General features: G+C 43.6%; 1 protein-coding gene across 2 annotated transcripts; it reads right to left on the bottom strand.

Annotated features, from left to right (window-relative positions):
* Positions 1–163: 163 nt before the first annotated feature.
* IDS (iduronate 2-sulfatase) lies at positions 164–23,752 on the bottom strand. Of its 2 annotated transcripts, XM_016203677.2 has the most exons (9): positions 23,539–23,752; positions 22,922–23,058; positions 22,059–22,236; positions 19,261–19,349; positions 16,692–16,892; positions 15,345–15,515; positions 9,421–9,547; positions 7,175–7,348; positions 164–5,172 (listed from the first exon to the last, which is right to left on the bottom strand). In XM_016203677.2, the coding sequence occupies exons 1-9, from the start codon at positions 23,633–23,635 to the stop codon at positions 4,700–4,702; spliced, it is 1,647 nt and encodes a 548-aa protein (XP_016059163.1). In that variant the 5' UTR covers positions 23,636–23,752; the 3' UTR covers positions 164–4,699. The 2 variants fall into 2 exon arrangements, with proteins under 2 accessions (XP_016059163.1, XP_016059164.1); XM_016203678.2 differs by lacking the exon at positions 7,175–7,348 and having other exon boundaries at positions 23,539–23,682.
* Positions 23,753–24,245: the final 493 nt, after the last annotated feature.

The raw sequence follows: 24,245 nt of genomic DNA, 5'->3' as shown, positions 1-24,245 counted from the left end.
TATGTAGGTGAGAAAATAGCAGAAAAAATGCACATGTCAATAGTGGTTATATTCTGGAAGGTGGACTTTTCATCATCATCATTTTCCACAGTGAACATGTGTTACTTTGCTAGTGGGGTAGAAAGTCAGGATAAATCAAGTATAAAACCAAACCACAAAAAAACAAAGGACTATGAATATTTATTCAGTCACCAGATTGAGAAAGTTCTCCAGGTTTAACAGGAAAATACAGGGAGGAAAAATCACATAGGAAAAGAGCAATTTGTTTCATTACTTAAAAAGTGAAACCCATAATCCAAATTAAAAGGCAATTTCACATCCTGGAAATACAGATGTCCAAAATAGTACAAAGAGGAGATGATCAAATTCATCAATGAGCAAAGAATTAGAAGGCAAAACATGATACCGCTTTTATCTATTATTGTTAGCGGTGGGTTTTCAGGGATTTTATTGGTTTTATGGTTTTTATTTGTATGCTTATTTGCTTTATTTTTAGTTTCACTACCCTAAGGTAGCAGGAGAGTGGGAAGAAGAGCAAAATAGAGAAGCTTTTGACAATGTGGCACTGAAAGACTATCCTAAGAGAGTAATTTGAAATACATAAAAAATTATATTCAAAAAGTTATTCATCACAGCATTATTTACAATTATTTACAAAATTTGGAAATAACCTAAACTTTGAATAATTGAAAGAAGGCTATGTAAATTGATAAAACTACACAATAAAATATATTCTAACTAGTATAAAGCATCTTCGCAAAAATCTTTAATAACAACATGTAATAGTGGAAGAGAAAAACAAGAATACAAAATTGCACAATAAAGCACATACTATGATCACAACTATGTAAAAATTCACACACCAAAAAAGACAAGATATTAAGTGACTATCTTGGGGTAAAATACTGATGCATTTTCTTACCTTTTACTACATTTCTGTCTTCCAATTTTTCTATAATTAACACAATTTTATAATCAACAAAAATGCCTTTTTTAAGTAAGAGGACCACAAGATTCTTTGGTGATGTTCACTTCATCCCATGATGTAGTCTAGAGAGTCACAAACCCTCAGCCTCTTGTAGGTGGGAGTGTGGGAGCAGGGTGTGAAGAATGATAGTGAATGGATGGTGAAGGGAGAAGAGGAAAACCTAGGGGTGGATAGGGAGGCAGGGATTGGCAAAGGAGAGTGCGGGACCAGTATGCAAACTGGTCAACCGAGGAAAGGGGCTTTGTGGAGTCAGGGAAGACTCTGACTGCTCAGCGGAGGTCTGTGTAGACCCAGTAGTAGGCACTAACGGTGTTCTCAAAGGGCAGGATCAAATAGGGATTTCAGGAAGACACATGGATTCTTTAGGGACGAGGGAGGAAAGAGGAGGGGTGGGTAAACTACTTGGGAAGGAGGTGAGAAGGGCTGAGGCGATGGCTATGGAAATGGAGAAAAAGAGGCTGATTGCCAGAGCAAACTCCCCATGCTACGCTTAAACAAAACACACTTCACTCACTTCTGCATATGGCTTTGCTGCCAAACCCAGGGTAGAGAATCAAGCCACAGGAAGAACTTGCCAACAACCAGGTGGATCCAGCTCAAACTCAGTTGATCTAGAGCAGCTCCATTCAATCAACTTGCTGTGATGACAGAAAGGTTCTAGATCTGTGTTGTACAATATGGTAGCCACTAACCAACCACATGTGGCCATTGAGCACTTGAAATATAGCAGGTGCAACTGAGATTCTGATTTTGAAATATTTATTTAATTTTAACTAATTTAAAATTAAAGTCACATGTGCTTAGTGGCTACTGGACAGCACACACATAGGGGTAGTGGTTCTCACAGTGTGGTCTTTAGAGGAGCAGGGTGATTTGTAAGAAATGCAAATTCTCAGGCCTCACCCAGACACACTGGATCAGAACCTTTGCATTTGGGCAGGCCCCAGCACTGGATTTTAACAAGCCCTTCGGGTGGTTCTCTGATGTACCCACCTATTTGTGAGCCACTGAATTAGGACTATTCAAAATTTCTAGGATCACTTATTCTGGTTTCAACTGAACTATATAAAAGAACCCTTGGTCAAGTGAAATGGGACTTTCTACAAAGTGACTGGAGAACCATTAATAAAAGATGTACAGCCCTGCTAGTGTGGCTCAGGGGTTGAGCGCTGACCTATGATCCAGGAGAGAGCGGTTCGATTCCCAGTCAGGGCACATGTCTAGGTTGCGGGCTCGATCCCCAGTAGGGGACGTGTAGGAGGCAGCCGATCAATGACTCTCTCATCATTGATATTTCTATCTCTCTCTACTTCTCCCTTCCTCTCTGAAATCAATAAAGACTTTTTTTTTTTTAAAGATGTACAGATCAGTGAGATTGGATAAATGTTATGTGAAACAGCAAAGATGTGGTTTATTTAAACTAAGTCAAGATAAAGAACATGGTCAGCTTTGATACCTAAAAACCAGAAGTGGCTGCTTATCCCACTGTGTGTTGGAGACATGCAAAAGGAAACAAAAGTGTCTCTAACTTGGGTTCAGTATCAAAAAGAAAAAAAGCAACCATAACCTGTTCGATGAATTAGAAAAGCATGGTACTGAACGTGAAATGCAGCTTTCACTTCTAAAAGGAGATATCTGTAAAGGGAGGCAAAGAAAAACTACAACCTAAGGAGAGCTGAAGCATTCTGATGCTACACCCACTCTTGTAGCAAAGATAAGGCAGAAGCACTTTCAGCAGAGACAGATCAACATGCAAGACCCAGATGTGGCTTTGGTAACACAGGTAAATTACTGTCAAAATGACAGATGCACATCTGACTTCACTCTCTTCTGGCATAGTTCAGCTTATGATTTCAATAAGAGCAGAATTTAGAGATTTTTGATAATAAAACTGCTTCAAGAAATCAAGTGAGAAAAAATGATGAGTGTACATATTGTAGCCAACAGGAACAACAAATGAATGTAAAATAAAACCCTGTGTTATAATTATGGAGTAGGAAATAAAGCTAAATACACTGAAGCTATGTCATGAGAAATTTACAGATTGGATTGTAAAAATCTTAGTGGAAATGATTAAGTGCCATGAAGAAGATGAAGCATAGAAAGAAAACGCTGAGGGAAACCATCTACATGTGAAGCTGAGACTTCCACAGAGAGGTGAGCTTCAGGAATGGGGGAGATGAGTAAGGCCTTTGCTCCTGAAGTAGAAATTACTGTTGCCAGAACACTAAGTCAATCATTTAGAAGGTCACTGTGTTACCATATATACCTCTATTGTGGGCTATTTAGTAAAAACAAAAAACAAATTAAAAAAAAACACCTTTCTGAAATTTTACTGATTTTAGGTAATCTTTTAATATAATATCTTGCCTTTTTTGGTTACCATTTAATATACTACAGTAACTTACCCTAATTTGCTGTATTTTGTTTCACAAACATTTCCCTTTAAACAATGAAGCACTTGTACAGACAGAAATACTAAGAATTAGTCTCTTTGATACAGGACTACATTAGATGTTTATTTAGAAAGTGGATTACTCTTCTGATGACTAATGATAATTAATCAGCTTCAACATATGGAAAATATGAGTTGTGAATATTGCATCCTTTTTAAGATGACATAGGCTAAGCTTATCACTACCCCCTGTATTTTTGGTTACTTCCATATTTAGGGAATATAGAACTATATTCTTGGGGAATAGAAATTACCTAATATTATACTAATGAAAAGTTTTCACAATTCTCAAAATAATTTAGAATTTAATAAAATTAATGTTTTCTTTAATCAGTAATTAAAAGTAGAATATTTCTTGAATCCTGGATAAATGAATGTCTGCAAGAGAACACCCTTGAGGAAGAACACTAATAAGGTTGTGAGTAACTCAATTCATGGATACAGTTATGCCTTTAACTGTTTGCCATTGTAAATAACAATGTCTTTTAATAGATGGCCTTTGGGTCCGTGGGTCATATTATTTACTTACAAATTATTATTTAAGTCAGAAAGTCTCTAAAAAATTTTAACTGAATTTCTCATACATTTCATATCTAGTTTACTGAGTATTATTTATTATTCAATGTAGAAATTCCACATTAATCACTTCATATAAATTTATCTTTGAATTTTGAAATTTTGCAATCCTGGAAACAAAAATTTAAGATAAGATTTTAAGAGTTTGGCATCTAGCATTATTATTTAACTTTACATTTTAAAAAGAAACCTGGATTACATGTTGACAATATTTTTACTACATTGGGCTAAATAAGATAAATTATAAACAAAAGAACCAGAAACTTGGTGTCAAATCTAATTTGGTATATGCTTACTTTGTGAAATGCACTAAGTTCCATAAATAATAGTATTTCTAGAATATAGCTTTATGTTTGGTTATTATGGTCTGATATCTAAAGGAACAACGACTTCAGTTTGCTCACTCTCAACTTATCCATTCAATAAATAAGCTATGACTGTTAAACAAAAAGGAAAGGATCAGCCAAGCCCCAGTTCAATTAACAATTAGAAATTAATAAAGACCAAATCAAAATGTTTGCCTGTTATATATTCTTAGGCCAAACTGATGATGCAAGTTTTGATTGCATGCCCCTCAGACTTCTTCCCATATTAAGAATAATCAAAATAACCAGCTCTAACTCATTCTGTCACCAGCTAGAAGGAAGCACATTATCTATGCCCTCTATGGTTGTCACAACTCAAGGTGTCAATGATTGGGGAAGGTATCCACCTTGGGAGTCATTATACATATTATGATCCTGCAAAGGGTCAGAATCTACAAAATACAGTTCCCCTCCATGGATATCAGAAAAGTTAGCCAGAAAGTCATGGGGATTAAAGCCAACCCACACAGTATACCTATAGTCAATCGTGCGTATGGAATATCCCATGACTTTTATATCCTTTAAACTTGGCTTGTCAGAATTCCACTGAGGGTAGTCTGCAGGCCGGGGATACTGGCTATAGGCAATGGACTCACGGGGATTACCATGGAGGGTCAGATCCTCTTCCAAGTCATGAAATCGGAAATGCTTCAGAAGGCTCTGGCCTTCTCGGCACAGCTCCACATGAAATGAGGGAATGGGACAGCGAGGTGGAACATGCAATCCTGCAAGTCCCGCGAGTGTGGGGAAGAGAGAGATAAGTTCCACAAGGTCCATGACTTGCCGGCCTGAAGGAGAAAAAGACGCAGAAAAATGGGTTACATTACAGAATCCTGCCACAGCCAGGCAGAATAAGTAACAGAGCCCATCTGGGCACCACAAATTGTCTTTTTTTAAAAATAACATATTTTTAGCATAAGAATTTTAGAAACAATGCCAACTCAGGCCCTCACCCAATAGCAGGATACAAAATGAAAGTGTCTTCAGCCTTTTGGGACTTTTAAAAACTATTGGAATTTTGGAACCACCAGTTTATAATTAATTCAAGCAAGGATCATCAATGGAGGCCCATAATCACTGAGTAAAAGTCTGTTAAGGAACACAATATTCTGAGTCTCATAGTACCATCCTGCAGATTACCTTTACAATGGCAAGACCTGGCTGACATGACCACCTTAACCAGATGATCAAACCTGGCATCACTAATAATGGCACAGGCTGTCAGGAAGTACCCTGATGTGATATAATGGGAGCCCACAAGCTCAGATATAGTGTACATGTTAAAAATGTTTTCCCTGAATCTAGTCATGAGAAAACAATTGGATAATTCCATTTGGGCCACTGCACAAGACAGCTGGCCTGGACACTTGTAAAAAGATGAGGTTAGGAAGATAATGGGGCCAGATCACATCAGACTTTGTTAGCCATTGTAAGGACAATTTACTCAGTTTGCTCAGAGTAAGACAGGAAAGCATAGAATCACTTTGGCTACTATGAGCAAGAACAACTCTAGGGGATCAAGGGCACACCCAGGAGACCTTAGCAACCTGTTCCAGTAATCCAGGAAGAAATGGTGGCAGTGTGGTCCACGGTGATGGCAGTGAAGTGGTGAGAAATGTTAAGGACAAGCTGTTGGAAATCTAAGTCCAAAGTTCAGAAAAGAGATACAAGCTATAGACAAAATTTGGAAATGAACAGGATGACAGTGCAATTTTGTGACTTTATAAGTTGCCAACAAAAGTTTCAAAAAGAATTTTTAATCTGTCAGAAGATTTCTCCAGGTAAACAAAGGGCTATAATCATTCCTTTAAACTATTTAACCTTTTAATCAATGATATGAAACAATAGAGAGCATGCAGCACACAAAAATCAAATGTATAAAAAATAAAATTGGGCAGTAGAAAGCAAACTTGGAAAGATACAGAAAGGCCAGAATGATGGTCCAAAACCAGGAAAAAAATTAAACAGGAATCAATATAAAGTGCAGAATGTAGATGTTAAAGATGGATTAAATGAAGAACTCCAGAAAGGGAGCAATCTGCTTTAGCAGAGTTCAGAGAAACAGGACTCCCAAAAGAGCAAATGTTGTCTAAGGTAAATGCCTCATCTCTGCACTGAGCAGATCAAGTCAGGAGACAACTCACAAAAACACTACCCTGTCAAGAGACATTTCTGGAATTGCTTTCTGAAACTGGGGTATTTTGGAAGACAGAGACCAAGATAACCATGAGTCTAACAGTATCTTGAGAGGAAAGGACTGGGGATTTCATCCGAGAGAAGAGGAGAATCACCTGGTAATGTTATAGATCTGGTAATGTTCACTAGATCGATGAGCTGCCAAAATGGCAAATGCCCATCTGTCGCAAAGGGCCAAGTCCCTGTCAGAAGTGTGGAAGTAATATAGTTCTGCTCATTTTTGTGTGTGTATGGCAGGGGAGGGAGGACAGCCCCTGCTCTGGCCAAATCTGCTACCTACTTCCTGAGTTCTGGAGTAGTCTGCTGTTGTCTGTCACCTCTATGATAGCCCTCCCCATCCCAGGGATGCCTCCTGTTTCTTTGTCTCCAACCCCCCCTGACATCCATGGCTCTTCATGAACAGGGGCCATACTTGTCAGCTCTGGCCCTGCTGGTCCTCCCTGACCCAGAACATGGAAAGGAAACGTGTAGGAATGCCAACACTTGTCAGGAAAGTGGACTGGGTAAGCCCCTAGCCTATGATTTGGTAAGGTGGTTTATATAAACTAAAGAAGCTATTATTGTCAAGCAATATCACTTTGGCATATTTTATACCTGGCTCCATCAATTCTGAGATGGAATCAAAAGGGTCAATGTAAGGGAAAAGCTTCTCTCCTGCCTCCGGAAGCGGAGCCGTCCTTCCGGGAACATACAACATCAGGGGTACGTGAGTAGTGACATCAAAATTGCTGTATTTGGCCCATTCTCCATGTTCACCTAGAGCCCACCCTGGTTCACAAAAAGCACAGAATAACAGAAAATAAAATAATCACATTATAGCTTGATCATTTGACACACCATTTCATTTCCCACAAAAAAGGCTGATTTCACCTGAATATTACTTTATTTAAAGTTACACATTTATCTTGAATAAGAAAAACTTTAAAAGGAAAAAAAATTAAAATTTCAAACTAAAATATCCTCTTTTAGCAAACAACTAGCAAAATGCCACCTTCCCTACTAAGAGGGGCTCATTCTTGACTAGGCAGGGACCCCCAACAGCTGTAGTGTCACTGCTGCCTTATCCTATGCCCAGCTATCTTGACTCAAGTTTCACTGCTCTGGTTTTCACATTTGGGTGTGTACTGCTGAAAAATAAGCTGTGAAACTGAAGCATAATCACTCAAATTAAAAAAAAAAAAAAAGACAAGGACAGCTTGTCCAACTTTTAGGACATAGCATAAACCAAAAATATATAACTTTTGATTTCAAATTCTTAACCTCGATTAAAAACCACCCTTAACCCTGATTTAAAACATCTGTTGCAAAAGATAACTTGAATACTCCAAACTGGAAATTTCCAAACTTTTAAGTTTGAATATTCTTTTTAGTATAAAAAAATATAAAAAGACAGAGATTGTACATTGAGTATTTTGTGTTACAAAATAACCAAAGCCACAAAAAGTTGCTATGCATGGATTTGAGAAGAGTTCGGATGTAGGAAGTCCTGGGAGAGCCCTTTGAGAAGGGCAATTTGTAATCAACAGCAGCTGCCTCGAAGCAGAGAGCTTCCAAGTGGGCCTTGCCATAGTGGGGTATACAGGGCTGGGAAGCCCTACAAGAGGGAACTGGGCATTGAGAAGAGAGATTGGAAGTGAATGGCAGGTCATTAGGGAAACAGCAAAAAATTATGACACCTCCATATATAATGAATTCAAGCCATTACAAGGCATAAGCTAGGTCTGTGAGAAATGACACGAAAAACTGTCTATGACATTGTTAAGTGATAAAAAACAAACCAGGGAACAAAACAGCACACATAGCACAGTCAACCCTGCCTTGTTTCATTACTAGTATATTATATATGTACACACACATAACCCATAGCCACATGCGTATGCACAACCAAAGGCTGGCAGATGGCCCCAGATCTATCAGTGCCTGTTGTTAGCCCAGGGAAGGTGGGACAAAAGGGCAGGGTGCTCTGGCCTTATATATGCTCCATATACCTTTTTTTCTTTTTACAATGAGTATATGTTATGTTCTAATATTGTGTTTTATATTACATGATATGAAATAATTGCTTTCCTGGCTCTAGGTATGATAATGGTAGTATGGTTATACTTCAAAAAAGCCAAACTTTTTAGAGATACTGTTCAGAAAACTGAACCACCTGAGAAGTGCTTCAAAACAATCCAGAGGTGGGATGTGGGTGTGCGGGATGAACGAGACTGCCGTGAGTGGGCACCTGGGAAGCAGGAAGATGGATGGAGACCAGGGAGTTTTTTTTATCCTTTCCTCTTGGGCATGTTTAAAATTTTTTTAATTAGAAAGAAATTAAAAAAAAAAAAAAGATGTTTCCATTTTTGGAAAAAATGAGAAACTGCCTCAGAAGAGATAAGAGTTGTGAAGCCCAGGCTCTTGGCAAAAAGGACAGTTGGGTTGGGGTGGAGGGGTAGAGGCAGATCTGAGGTCCTTGTTGGGTTTTATCAGGAATGTTCTGGATCCTCCTAAGACCAATAAAAATCATTCAACCCTCTAGGTTAGAAATGGGGCTTAAAAGGGCTTCCCAACAAATGAAGGGTTGCTGCTGATTTTATCAAGCAAAAAAAATAAAAGGTTGCTCCCTCTACCCACCTCCACCACCCCAGCATCCAACATTCTCATCTGACCCATATATACATGGAGAAAGGCCCAAGGACTAACAAGGTGGCCATACAAGCACCCCAAGACTCCAGACTCAAGGCACCACTGATTCCCAAAAAAGAACAAGCCTATGTTTAAGGCAATCTAGAAAAGCACATATCACAGAAAAGTTCAGGCACTTTGAGTAACTTACCAGAGCATTTCAAAATGCTTACCGTGATCTGATGTAAATGCAACAATAGTGCTGTTGGCCAGCTGAAAATCATCCAAAGCACTCAAAAGGTGGCCAACCTGCGTATCCACGTACGAAACAGAGGCAAAGTAGCTCTGGCGTATTTTCCGCTACAAATTAAAAAATAATAATAATAATGAGTGAGACTGAGATTTAAATTGCTATAGCATACAGTGCTCACCTGAACATCCCTCCCAAAAACCACCCCTCTGCTGATGCCCTTAATTTTCTCACCGAAAATATGACATTCATTTCTATACTATCTACATCCCCTCGCTTCACAGTCACAGCGATTATGCAGGTCTATAAGTAAGATTCTTTTTTAAGGGGATCAGCTTTAACTTAGGGAACAGCAGATGGATGTGCCACTTACTGTTCCTTTCTGTCTCCTTCACATACTTTTACAGGTCCCAGGAGATGACCATGTACACATAAACTGATCCCTCAGTCCCTCCAAACTATGCTGAGGGTCATGCCAAAGGTACCATAAAGCTGTATCCATTTCCTGTTGCTACTATAACAAAGGATGACAGAGCTGAGGGCTTAAAAAACAGAAATTTACTGTCTCCCAGTTCTGGAAGCCAGAAGTCTGAAATCAGGACATCCACGGGGCCATTCTCTCTCTGAAGGCTTAAGGGGAAAGTCTTGCCTCTTCCAGCTTCTGGTGGTGGCAGCAGTCCTTGGCTTTCCTTGCCTTGCAGCTGTAGCACTCATATCTCTGCCTCTGTCATCACATGGAATTCTTCCCCATGTGTCTCTCTCCTCTTCTCATAAGGACACCAATCAGATTGAGTCAGGGCCCATCCTACTGTAGTAGGACTCATCCTAACTTGTTGCATCTGCAATGACCCTAGTTCCAAATAAGGTCACATTCTGAGCTACTGGGGGTCAGGACTTCAACATATCTTTTTGAGGAACACAATTCAATTCATAACAACAGCAGTGGGTGGACCTTTACTCTGACCACTTTTTCACCCAGCAGAAGAGAGTAACAGCTTATCCTCATTGGCTGTGGCTGTCATGTGAGGCTCATCTCTAACGAACTCCCAGCAGGCAAGACAGCAACGGTGGGACAAGAGACCAGCACACCCTCCATGGTCCCTAAACCCAAGAGGAACTTCAGGAGCAGCCAGGCCACGCACTGATGTAAAAGGGCCAAGGCCCCTTCTGGGATGACTCCCCTCCCAGCCTTGTTCACAAATAAATATTAAATAAAAAGATGAACCCCCACCCTCACCAAGGATGAGAAATAAGGGGGCCACTGACCTATCAGAGCAGCCACAGCTTCCAACATGTGCCCAGTAGCCATTTTATCAGCTGGACTCTCTGGCTTGTTTTCTCACTGCCAGCTGAGGACAATCATGAGACTCACCTCTTCTCCCCATGAGGTAAAAACAACAGATACCCATCCAACAACCTTCTAAGAGGATTATGCTGAACACTGGCCTACTTCAACTTTCTATTGGATAAAAGCTTTCAGTCTGTAACTTGGGGAACTTTGATCCTCCTGGGGATCAAAGGCACCTGTAAGGATGGCTATGTCCTATTCAGGATTATGCCTGCCTTCCTATGCTGGACCTTGGAAATAGGGAAAGAAACAGACGTGGTCCTTACACTTAATGAGTCACCTGTCCAGTGAGGACACAGGCTTGGAAACAAGAAAGAGAACGTTACTAGTGGGGCCCAGGGACAACATGGGAGAATGAGCCCTCAAGTCAGCCTAGGGAAATCAGGGAAGATTTCACAGAGGAGTTAGCATTTGAGAAGGGGTAAGACACTCTAAACAGGGGCTGCAAAGCATGGGATGGGGCAGAGTCACCACAGCAGGGTGTGTTTGGGGTCAATGAGCTGGCTGCTGTGGCTGGAGAATAAAACAAGAGGGCCAAGGGGGTAGGGGAGGATGCTGAAAAGGCAGATCAGGGCCAGATGATCCAGACCTAGTGGGTCCATCCAAGGAGTGGAGGTCCCACACTGGAGGCAAAGGGAGGCACTGAGGATGTTCAGGGTGAGGAGTTGATATGGTCTGGGTTGCAGGTCAGCATGACTCCTTAGGAAATAGCCCAGAGCAGATTCCAGAGGCTCAAGAGAAAAGGAAATTATATTAGTGCCGGGCACACAGGAGGGGCTCAACAGACACTTGTTAAATAAACAAAACACACCCAGACCTACTGCTTTGGTTGGGAAAGATGTGACAAAAGAGCCAGAGGCCAGTGTAGATTTGAGAGAAATTAGGGAGAACAAGTAGAAGTGGGAGAGGGGAGGGAGCAAGCAGAGGGAGAAGATGAGGACTCCAAGGATGACTCTAGGTTTCTCATTCACTGGGTGATATGACTCAGTGGTTGATTCAATGGAATGGAGGTAGCACAAAAGAAGGGGGATGAGGGAGAAAAGCAAGAACAGGAGTGGTGGTGGGGCCACATGGGGCCTATGGAGCTGAGGTCACCATGGGCAGTGGCCTGGGAATGGCCATTCAGCCAAGTGGACAGACACTTCTGAAAATCAGGAGCGAGGCCAGGGCTGGAAGAGTAGTTCAGCAGGGCTCAACTGTGGAGGAAGGGCATATAGGAGACAGTGGGGTCCCTGGGGCTGCACTCCTAAGTGGCAGATGCAGAAAGAGGTGGACATTTCCAGAAAGGGTGGTGGTAGTTAACAGTAAGAAAGCACCAGGGAGTCAGGGAAGGTCATACCTGCAGGACAGATTTTATTTGCCAAGGTCAGTGCTGACCCAGGTGAGCGAACTCTTTAGTGGCTTGGGAAGGCAGAAGGCCACACAGAGGCAGATGAAGAACGAATGGACAGTGAGGCCATGGACAAAGCAAGAACAGGCCACGTTTCACTCATCCTCCCTTGAAGGGCTGGTAAAAAACTGGTAAAGGAGAAGAAACAGGCAGGGGCAAGGGAGGCAGGACTTCTGAACAGAGATGGGAGGGTACGATCAGCTGTGGAGGCTGTAGGGAAACTGGTGAGGAGACCTCGCTTGTAGAGATGGGAAGGAGGGGCAAAGGGGCTGGGGAGGGGTCAAGGGGCTGGGGAGGGGCCAAGTCCCTGCTGCTTTTTTTGCAAGACTAGAGAGAAGGCTGCTATCCCAGCACACATGTAAGAACAATTCTGGCTACGGGTGAGGGAGATTATTAATAGTACCATTTACCACATACCTGCTGGGTACCATCTCATCCTCCAAACCACCTTTAAAGGTAAGCATTACCATTTCGATCTTACACAGGAGGACTCTGAGGCTCAGAGAGGTTGATTAACTTGCCTACAGACACACAGCTGGCAAGGAGTACAGCCAGGATGTGTACTCACATCCATCTTTTGCATTCCCCTCCCTCAGACTGTCCACCAGCCTCCATTTCTGAAACAGGAAGTGCAGTCATCACTGAGACCAGGTAGAGGGGTGTGTGGGGCAGAGGGTCCTAAGGGGTTGAAGGGACCTGAGCAGAGAGCTTGCAGCTCACAGGACTGCTGGGGCTAGAGGCTTGGCATGTGTTTCTATTCCTCATGGCTACATGGATTCCCTCAGGATTCAGTCTTGAGAGCAGAGGTAGTGGCTGTGATCAGGGTACTGCAGGTGTGGCAAGGATCAATGGACAAGGGCTGAGGTGCCAGCAAGACCAATACGTGACCTGCCATGGGGCATCAGCTATTCTGGGAGGGTGTGAAGCCCAGAAAGGTCCTAATCATTGGGGGAGAAGAGGGAGGTATGTGTGGAATGAGGGCATGGAATAAGGGAGCTGCAAAAAACAGAAAAAGAAAAAGAAAAAAAAAGATTGTGGTCAGAGTGTTTATCAAGGAAGCAGCCCTTGGAGATGACAAACTTCCAAGTATGACCCTGAGGTGGCTGGCTCACAAGGAGCTCAGTTAGAAGGCTAGGGGCTAAAGAAGGCACAGAACTGAGGCTCAAGAATGGAATGAGATGGGGCTCTGGGCATAGACCACCAAATCTGCAAGAGGACAGTGAGCAGGGCTCCAGTTCCAGGTAAATGTGGGACAGGGACCAGTATATGAGCATTCCAGGAAGGTCCTCTGGGTCACTTTCAACTCTGTGTCCAACTGGGCAGTTACACCACCAATGGATGGGGGACAAGAGAACTTTGAAGGAGCCCTCACCAGGCAGCTGACACTGTCCTTAATTCTTTCACATGCTCACCGTGGTCTCCACTGAATATCTCTAAAATAGGTGTTCTCACAGAAAACCTTCCTTCATTTGGTTTCTATTTTACAGATAAGGAATTTAAGGCTCCGAGAGATACAATGACTTGAGAGAAGTCATGCATCTGGTATGGGGTAGAACAGGAATTTGAACCAGGACCGTTTGGAACCATCAAAATAAAACCATGAAGCTTTGACATTACACACTCCCCTATCACTAACTGTGATCTGGGACAAGTCACCATACTTCTCTGCCTTGAATTTCCTCATCTGGACAACAAAGATGGCAGGTACCTCATGAGGTTCCCATGGAGACCGAAAGAGAAAACACACATAATGCTGAGCACCCTTCTTGGCACATAGCCCATTTAAAAGGTCATTTTAGCTCAGCCAGGTGTGGCTCAGTGCTTGAGCATTGACCCAGGAACCAAGCAGTCGTGGTTCGATTCCCCCGGTCAGGGCACATGCCTGGTGTTTGGGGCTCGATCCCCAGTAGGGGACTTGCAGGAGGCAGTCAATCAATGACTCTCATCATTGATGTTTCTATCTCTCTCCCTTTCCCTTCCTCTCTCTCTAAAAATCAATAAAAACATATAAAAATAAGAAATAAAGGGTCATTTTAAGTGACCATTACTAACAAGGTGTCCAAGTGTAGCCTTGGAGCTGCAATTCGAGCAACCTCACTATTGGAATGCAAACTAGGAACCAAAGGAACGGATGAATCCACTGCTTTCCAAACTCTCACTACTGCCATCTGAAACTCAGGAATGAAATAGATGTGAGGAACACACATCCCACAACTACCCACATTCTTGGTGTCCAAACTCAGAAATAAAATATATGTGGATAGCAAGAGATACCTGTATATTATGTTTTATTGTGAACTATACCCTATAGCAGTGGTTCTCAAAGTTCTGTGTGCATCAGAGTCAACTGTGTGATTTTTTTTGGAAATGCAGGTTCTCGGGCCCCACCTCCTGCTTCTAGTTCCCTGAGTATGAGTGGGGCCAGGACTCTGTGCTTCTAACAAGCCCTCATGGCAATTCTGATTCAGGTGGTCCAGGAAGAACATTTTGAAAGCATGGCCCTCTTCCCTCCACTGTAGACTGCCTGTTGGAGTATTCATATGGTAAAAGAAGGGCAGAGCTGAATGTGGAATATTCCAGAAATAGCATTGGTCAGCATGTCTTCTGTACTCCAGGGAGAGGGTAGCTGATGAGTCAGTGTGAGGATTCTAACTCTATTTCTTCTCCACCCCAATTCATTGGAGCTGGATGGCACTGGCCAGGTTGGGGCCCCAGCTCCCTCTGCTCCAAGACCCTGCTCACCAAGGTACCCCCTGAGAGTGATGTGTGCCCATGCTGCATTTCCCTCAGAGGGGAACCACAAGTAGAAGCAAACTGAGTGTTCTGGGCTGCATAGGAGTTCCCTACCACCCTATAACTGATGAACTGTCACCTAGATTAAATAGCATGCCCCATGAGTTACAGATGATCATCTAGGCCTCCTCCTCACCCCTGTGCCCACATCCACTGAGTGACCAAATCTCCAAATGCCTCTTTCTTTGGAAGTGGAGACAATGACTGGGAGATACTGTATCCATCCAACACTTCCTAAATGCTTCCAGACCAGCCCCAACCCCAGTACTTTGCAAGATGCTTTGCACACGGAGGGTTCTTAGTATGTAGTATCTACTGAGAAAAGTGACGTCATACCATAAGTGTCCAAAACTTCCCCAAAATATGTTCTTGGTACCTGAAAGTCCACAGGAATTGAGCCATAGGGCACACTGAGGTTTAAAGCTTGGACGTCCTCCCGCTGCCTGATGTCCATCCAGGGGTTATAGGCCACAGGAGGGAGGCCAGCAGGGACCTGGGGATCAGGAGCCAGGGTGATGTTCTCCAAGGGATACAACTTCTGAAACTCCTTGAGGGAAAGCACACAAAGCCATCAGGTTGTCACTCTTTTGGCAAAGGCATAAGGCTGAGACTCTATCAGTATTTATATTGCCTTTTCTCTAAGCCTGTGATGTGGTATTTCCCCACACCTGAAAGTCTGACCCTAAGTCACTCCCACAAGATGCCAATGGTAATGAAATACCACGACTTGTTTTCTACAAACAGAGTAGCAACAGCTCTCTTCCCTCATACACATGCCCCCCTGTTCCTATCCACACCTCCCATTCAACTAGAAAAGGTATGGAGAGGTGTTGTCAGTTCCCCAAATCACTCTCAGGTTTGGTAATTCACCGGAACTCAGTACACATTCAGCAAAGTAAAAAGTCACATGGATAAGGTCTGAGGAAAACCAGGCACAAGCTTCTAGAGTCCTCTTCTGGTGAAGTCACACAGGATGTCCTTAATTCCCCCAGCAACAAGTTGTGTGATAACATGTATGAAATTCTGCCACCAGGGGAGCTCATTAAAGCCTTAGCATCCAGGGTTTTTACTAGGGCTGGTCACCTGGCACCCTCTGCCTACATATACCAAACTTCCAGACTCCAAGCAGGAAGACAGGGGTTTGCATAAACAGTTTAGGTATAGTGAGCCACTCATCAGTTCTGGGAATGGTAGGAACAATTCAGAGATTCAGGTTACCAGCCAGGTCCAAGCTCATAAGCAGGACTTCGAAAGGATAATAGTCAGGCCTGCTAGGTTAACTTTTTTCTGCACAAGAAGCAAAAGAAGTGAGACTCACTCCATCAAGGGAGCTCACAGCTCCTGCTAGGAAGGTGAGATACCTTGGGCCAATCAAAGCAAGATCAGCAGCATCAAAGAACATGCCTTCTGGTCTCAACTCTCATTACAAGTAAGGGGCATTCTCTTCTAAGTAAAAATAATGGGCTGCTCAGGCCCGGGGAAAACATGATAGCAAAAAACTGAAAACTCTCCAGTGGAAGAAAGTAGAAAGCCAAGCATTTCCAACAAGATTTTTATATATACTAAGTCTGCTACTTAGCCTTGACCTCTGAATCCCATCTTCACACTGTGCCATCAGGCATCCCTGGTGACCAGGAACAGCAGGATGTGGCCACCTTCACTACATAAATCCCTTCTTTAACAAATGACACAGCTGTCATGGCTGTCTCAGCCAGCTCTTCACCTTGGGATATCTGAAGGGGATGTGTGGCTTGTGATACCCAATGGCCAGGAAGAAAGGACTGGCAGATGTTTTCATTTTTCCCAACAATCGTATGGCTTGCTTGGTGCTCTGTTTGTCAGGCAAGGTACCCTCTGGTATATCTGCCACATCCACAGGGCAAATCAGGTTGGCATGGAGTTCTCCGTCTGGACCTCTACATGTCTTTTAAAACAAAATATATAAAGTCAGCTTTTTAAGTGCAAGAAATAGAAGTCATGGGTGTTACACACACAATGTATTTAACATTCATATCAGCAGCCTATTAAGTATTAGTCATTCAGGACGGACATAGGAAGTAAAACTTAAACAGAGAAATGTTTCTTCTTTTCCAAGGAGGGGCCAGGTATCAACCAGCACTTACCTCCCTGCTGTTAATCCTCTGTCTTTAGCTCATAATTAAAGGAAACCCAAGTAAAGTAATGATCAAAAAAATCTGTCTCCAACTCAACAATAAAAATAAAGGCCGATTAAAAAAGGGGCAAAGGACTTGAATAGACATTTCTCCAAAGAAAATATTCAAATGGCCAATAAGCACACATAAAGATGCTTAACATCTTCAGTCATCATAGAAATGCAAATCAAAACCACTAGGGTGGCTATAATTTTTAAAAATGGAAAGAAACAGATATTGGCAAGGATGTATATAAATTGGAATCCTCATACATTGTTGGTGAGAATGTAACATGATGCAGCTGTTTTGAAAAACACTCTGGCAAGTCTTCAAAAAGTTAAACATAGACTTACTATATGATCCAACAATTCCACTCCTAGGTGTATAGCAAAAAATAAAAACCTAAGTCCACACAAACACTTGATCTAGCAATTCTACCAAAGAGAAGTGAAAGCTTAAGTCCATACAAAAAACCTGTGCAGCTTCAATGTTTATAGCAGCTTCATTCATAGTTGCCAAAAAGTGGACAACATAAATGTCCATTAACTGATGAATGGATAAATAAAACGTGTTCAACCATACAATGGAATACTCTTTGGCTATAAAAAGTAATGAAGTTAGGATCCATGCTACAACATGGATGAACCTCAAAAACATTATGCTAAGTAAAAGTAACCAGACACAAAAGGCCATATACTGTATGATCCCATTTAAACAAAATGTCCAAAAGAGGCAAATCCGTTTTTGCCACAGGCAGGGGATGAGAGGAAATGGGGAGTGAATGATAATGGGTACAACGCTACTTTTTGAGGTAATGAAAATGGTCTTAAATTGATTTTGGTAATAGTTGTACAACTCTGATTATACTAAAAATCACTGAATTTACACTTTAGAGGGCAATTTTTACGGTATATGAATTATATCTCAAAAAATTAAAAAAGCATTCTGTCTTCAATTTTAAAGACAGATTAAGGCTTGTAAGTGACAGGGTCTCAGTCAACTAGATAAGGTGAAAGTCCATGGAATTCCCAGATCCTCAACCACAGCATGCATAGAATGTAATCCACTGCTTCATTTTCCCAAAGTGGCCACACTGGCCAAAGGCCAAAGTCAGTGTTGACCACGACTTCCACTACACAAAGACCCAGGGGCAGTGGTAGCTGCTACCCCCAAGCTGGAGAGCCCGGCACCTGACTCCCAGCACCTGCTCCGCTTTTCATGATCTCCAGCACTCACAGTGCATTTGGCACAGTCAGACCCACCACTTTGAGAACAAATGCGTAGAGTAGGGGGCATGGGCCTAGCATTTGAGAGGTCACTAAAAAGTAGGAAGATGTACTCAAGGAATGGAGGGTTTGAGATGGGGTCTTCTAATCTCATTCTGTTAATATTCAAGCCACAAGCCAAAGGCCAGGGCCCATAGCTCTCACTGTATTATAAAATGAAAAGTTGTCAAGAATTTAAAATACTCTTCTCCACCACAGCAACCACAAAAATCCATACCCTTCTCCACATGAGGTCTCTAAAAGCCTCCAAGGAGCATGTCATTTCTCAGTCCTGAAGCTGGTTTTCTGAATTTCTCAAATATGGGTTTTAGTTTCACTTATACATTGGGGATTCATCTGAACCAAGATTAAGTTTCTTTGTATATTCCTTTTATATAATGCTCTAAAATTGTAAGACTCCTATCAAAGATCTCAGCACCTGAACATATCCATTAGGCCTAAGACAGACAAACAGATAGACATACAGTGTGCCTTTCTTTCAATCTGGGCTGAAGTTCCTGGAGCACAGGTCTCTCTTCTCCCTTCCATGTCTTGGCATTTCCTATAACACCCAGCACAGTCTTATCCAGAATAAGCACCAAGGAGCCATTAAATGAGTCTTACACACTAGAACATAAGGTTGTAGAACAAGGCATGCCTACTGGCTTCTAAAATAAAACCACCTCTCCCATTGGACCTAATGCCAAAGATCTCAACACTTGTCTCTGTCAAGTCATAATCACAAACAAAACCCACAAATCTCAATGGATAACCACCTTGAAAGAAGTTATAGTATACACAATAGTTAACCTTAAATTCCTATACAGGGTAAAAGTGATTCCTCTTCATAACCGTACCCCATTCACATTCTTACCTTAGTATTTTCATACTTTTCAGAGGAAGGATGATAAGGTCGAACTGACCAGCTATATGGAGAATCATCACTATGATTAGAAGATATTCCTTGAGAGGGAATAAAAAGAAAGTCATTAAATAAAACATGAAGGGTCTTTCAATGCCCTCCCCACCCTAAGTTAAAACTTTGTTAACATTTGGGGAAGTATCATCTTCCCTCTTTGGGTCTCAGTTTTTTTATCTGTAAAATCAAGAGCTTAAGCCACATGATGAGAAGTCCCCACTAAAGCCAACTCTCTCTAGGTTTCTATTTGAGTACTAAGCATTTGACCTCCCAGTCTCTAAAGCCCTCGCGATTCATGCTAGGCTCTGAGTAAGAAACCTAAAAGGGTGAGATAAGCCAGTCTGTCACAGCAACACAGCCCTGCAGAGTCCTCACTAGAGCTTCTCATCTACCCTATAAAGGAGGTGACACAGGCACCTGTACCATCATGGGCCAGGTAAGGAAGAGGAGGCTCAGAGAAGTTTGGTGCCCTGTCTAATGCCAACCAGATATTACATGAATGAGTCAGGACTCCAATCCATGTCTTAGAACTCCAGGTTCAGTGCTCATTTATGAAGCATAAACCCACTCCTAAACTCAGTAGTTAACAGCCTATTTGGGAAGACAAAACAACAACATGTGAAACCAAGGAATCACTGCCAGCTATCTAGAGTAGAACTGCAGTGTTAGGTGGGGGAAGCCCCAGGCCCAGAGGTGATACAGGTCTGGTGATAGTTGGCAGCGAGCATCTAGGAGTCAATGAGGCTTGCAAGGGGTCTGAGGGGAAGTGCTACCAATGGGGATTAGCCAGGAGGAGCAGAGAGGGTAGTACAGTCAGAACCATGGGAGAAAGAACATTACCAGGACAGTGACACACTGGGGGGCAGTGGGTGGAGGGCTCATCAACACAATATGCACAGTGGATAGAGCAGAGGTCACTGACAGGCCTGGATTCAAATCCTGGCGCTTCTTAGCACTTGTGCAACCTTGGGCAAGCTACTTGAACTCCATAAGCCTCAATTTCCTCCTCAGGAAATGATGACTATGATAAAAACCCACCTTGTTTGCTGCTGAGGAGAGGATTAATGGAGCAGCCAGAGCAGTAACTGACACATAGCTAGCCTGAATCAAAGGTGGCTGCTCTCATCCTCGACAGGTTCTTCCCTGACAGAACAAGGTCTTGAGAACAAAGACCCAATTGAAAAATGTGTTTCCACAAGGACTGCAGGCAAAGCTTTTGTTCTCTGGCTAAACACGGTGCTTAGAGCCTGATCCCAAAATCTAACCATCAGGAGGAAAGAGGCCAAAAGACACCACTCAGGCCGTATCTCCCCTCCACTGTATTCACTCCTCTCCCCAAAACTGCCCCTTCCCTCCAGCTGTACTCACACAAGGGGTATCATAATATGAGTACTGACTGCAGAAAGCTCTCCTGATGGTGGGCTTTTTGTTGCACAACATGATTCCTGACAGATTCACCTTCAAAACTGCGCCCGACTTAGCCCCACTGTAAATTACCCTCAACCTGGACTGGCCAGGTGGGTTCTAGAAACAGGCTGCCTATCCTGCCAATATAAGCAGTGAACAAAAGCTACTGAAAACATTCAAGTAGTAGTCCCTAATGATAAGCACTGTGTTCCATATAGGACTTGGGTTTTCAATGCACTTTCACTCACACTCCTGAACTACCTGCCCTGGAATGCTCCCTTGAGAAGTAATTAAGGTAGTTATGACTGCAGCTTCCCAGAGAAGGAATCTGAGGCTCAGAGGGTAAATGGTTTGCTCAAGGTCAACTGCACAGCTAAGAAGTGGCAGAGCTGGGACTGAAACCCAGGGGCCCAGATTCTTAGTGGCACTACCCATCAGCAGCAGTTCACTCTGCCTCCAGAAATGTTCGTCTCAGCTGTATGTGTGACAGGAAAGATCTGAAAACAACTTAGACTAAAGTATACTAGATCTGTATGTTAGACTACTGGGCTGTCATTAAAAAAACTTTGCATGAAGAGTAACTATATGGGAAAATTTTATGTTAAAAAATCACGATATAAAATTACATGTACAGAATAATCTCCAATCAGAAAAATAATGTGCCCAGAACAGGGTGGACATCAAAATACAGCTCCCCCAGAGGGTGCTGTGATTACAAGTGATTTATATTTAGTTTATACTTTCCTTTTTTTCCCAACTTCTTGTCAAATAATCATGCAATTCTTCTGTAAGTTATAAAAAGTCTTAAAGTTTGTCTGTGCTTCAGAGTTCTCATTTTGACATTAAAGAGAGCTTATCAGGCAGTGTTGAAGGTCAGGACTGGCAGCCCCTGGCACCCCATAGGTCCTGGGTACCAGCTTACACTGCTTTTGCTGACCTAATTCACAGACCTTAAGCAGCAGCCCCTTCCTTGGGCAAGACAGCAATAACAGCTTTGGCCACATGGGGCATCCTCAAATATTCTAAGCTTTAATCCCTAACTTACTGACACGGACCCTGGAGTACAGAGGGTCAGGCACAGAGCTAGAATCTCACCCAACACTGTCACCTTCCCATCCAGTGCACGTCCTTCCACCCCATGAGCCAAAGGAACCAAACAGCACTATGACTAATTTCTGAAAGGAAGAAAAACTCCTCTACCCTTTTTTACTTTGGGTAAGAACATAAAGCCAGGTGCCCACCCAGCCCCAAGAGGTCTCTGAAAAGACAGCCCCAACCCCAGGACAGAATTTGTGTGCTTGGGCATGAAACAAAAAATAACCCAGAATTTGGACAGCAAGCAGTACCAGGGTGAAAGACTTTTCCAACCGACATGGTCACGTAGCCATTCTCCTTGAAGTACTGGGGGATGGTGGAGAAGTTTCCAGCCTGTACTCTCCAGTAGGAGTTGAAGTCATACAGGCGGGTGGTGTCAGGTCTCCTCCCAGTTAGGAAGGAAACACGGCTCGGAGCGCACACTGCTTGCTGTTAGGGAGCAGAAGGATAGGAAAACGCCATCAGAGAAAAACAATCTGGGAGCTAAACTGTAACCAGGCAACCCTCCCTCCCCAAGTCCTCAGCAAACAGCTTAGCAGCTGAGTCATGCAAATCTTAAAGCCAACCAGTGGGATTTTGGTCTTACCCAGTCACCGGAAATGTCTCCCAGGAAAGAGGAAGGGAAGGACTCAGTCCCTCAAACCAGCAGATAATTGTGTCCTGCTTCTACACAATAGTGTCTCACAGGTGCACAGAACTGGCAAGGGTCCTGGGGGTGCCCCCATTAGTGGGATCAAGGAGGAGTGCCACCATGGCAAGCAGACTGGCACTCACTCGAGGTTAGCTAGCAGGTCTGAGGGTGGCATTCTATAGCACCCCTTCCTTCTCAGCACTAGTCAACCCCTTCTTTGGGGAAGAAAGCTGGTCAGGACCATCCTGAGCATGTTAGGGCTAGGGCACACCCTGTACCCAAGGAGGAGGGGAACCCTTGAAAGCACAATCTTGTCAGTGGACAACCAGGTTATCACAACCGCCATTTTCCAGATGATGCTTCCCTGTAATAAAGAGATGCCTGATACAATCACTGCCATCTAACAACTGCTGAAGCGACCCCTCCCTCCCCAATCCTCAGGGCACAAGGCACAAATACATACCTAGAGGACCCCAGACATACCTGGGCAAAGGCATTCTGGAAGAGAAGACTGTGGGATGCCAGTTGGTCAATATTTGGGGATCTTATGAGCTTGTCCCCATAACAACCCAAGGAGAGGCGCAGGTCATCCACAATGATTAGAAGGACATTTAGAGCATCTGCATGGGAGAGTGGGGCTTCAGTGAGATGACCTGCACTGACAGTGAACCCCCACTCATGGTAGGTGCTAGGGTACTGAAAGGCCCAAGGCTGCACCCCGCACCTTGACAAACCAGCTAACGGAGCCAGAGATGGTGGGAGTAGGTGCACAGAGGAAACCTTAGTCCTGGGTAGCAGAGTTAAGCTTTGGCCACGGCCTCAAGCCTGGATGAGGGAGGGAAAGAGGAAGAGACCAACCAACGAAGGGAGAGGGAAGGAAGGAAGTTTAGAGGAAAGGAAAGAAGAATTGGGGGAGGGAAGGAAGTACGGACAGAGGGAAGATGGTGGGTGGGAGGGAAGGAAGAAAGGGGGGGATGTCAGCGTGAAAAGATGGATGGAAGGAAGGAAGAAGGAAAACTACGAGGGGCGGAGCGAAAGAGTAAAGCATGAATGTGGGGAGCGAAGAATGGAGGGGATCTGGGAAGGGGCACAGGCATCACCTCCGGCATTGTTTCCCAGCGCCGCGGATACTAGAGGGACGCAGGAGCAGCCCAGGACCAGGCCAAGCCAGAGCAGGCCCCGGTCCGGCTGCGGCATTGCTGCCTCCGTGCGACTGCTCCAGGGCGACGGTGACAAGCCGCGGCGGTAGGGCGCGGCCACAGCCACCGCGGCCGCCTGCGCGGACTGAGGGACAAGGCTTCTGGGTCCACCGGCCTGGGCCCTGCAAGACCGCGAGTGCGCCTGCGCGCCCGGTCTCCGCCTCGCCCTTTGGGGGCGGGGCCTGGTAGCAGGCGAGGCCCTAGCGTGTGATCTTCGGAGAGCTGCAGCAGGAAGTCTTTCCAGGTGTTTCCAAAGATTTGAGATTCAACCAGTATCTTTAACAAGCAGTTTCCTTCCTCTTTGCCCTTGCTCCTACTGTGCTTTTCACCTGGAGGCCTTTCCCTTTCTTCTTCTATAAAAGCCACTTTTCCTTGCAGACCACCCCAAATGCCATTCTTCTTCAGAGAGGCCCTTTGAGAACCAGCATTCCTGAACCCCTTTCCTATGCATTTGTTCAACAAATACTAAGTACCACAGATATGTATACCAAACACTATTGGCAGCTTGGGAGTTTTAAGTCCCTGCCCTTATGGAGCTTGCAGACAATAAATAACCAAATAAACAGAGTGGCAGTGGGCATGTATGCTCTGGAGGGGATGAGTTGCTT

Source organism: Miniopterus natalensis, chromosome X (assembly GCF_054644295.1).
Source record: "Miniopterus natalensis isolate mMinNat1 chromosome X, mMinNat1.hap1, whole genome shotgun sequence".
Classification (NCBI taxonomy): Eukaryota; Metazoa; Chordata; class Mammalia; order Chiroptera; family Miniopteridae; genus Miniopterus; species Miniopterus natalensis.
The sequence above is the reverse complement of the archived record's forward strand: the minus strand, read 5'-3'. Positions and strand labels throughout refer to the sequence as shown.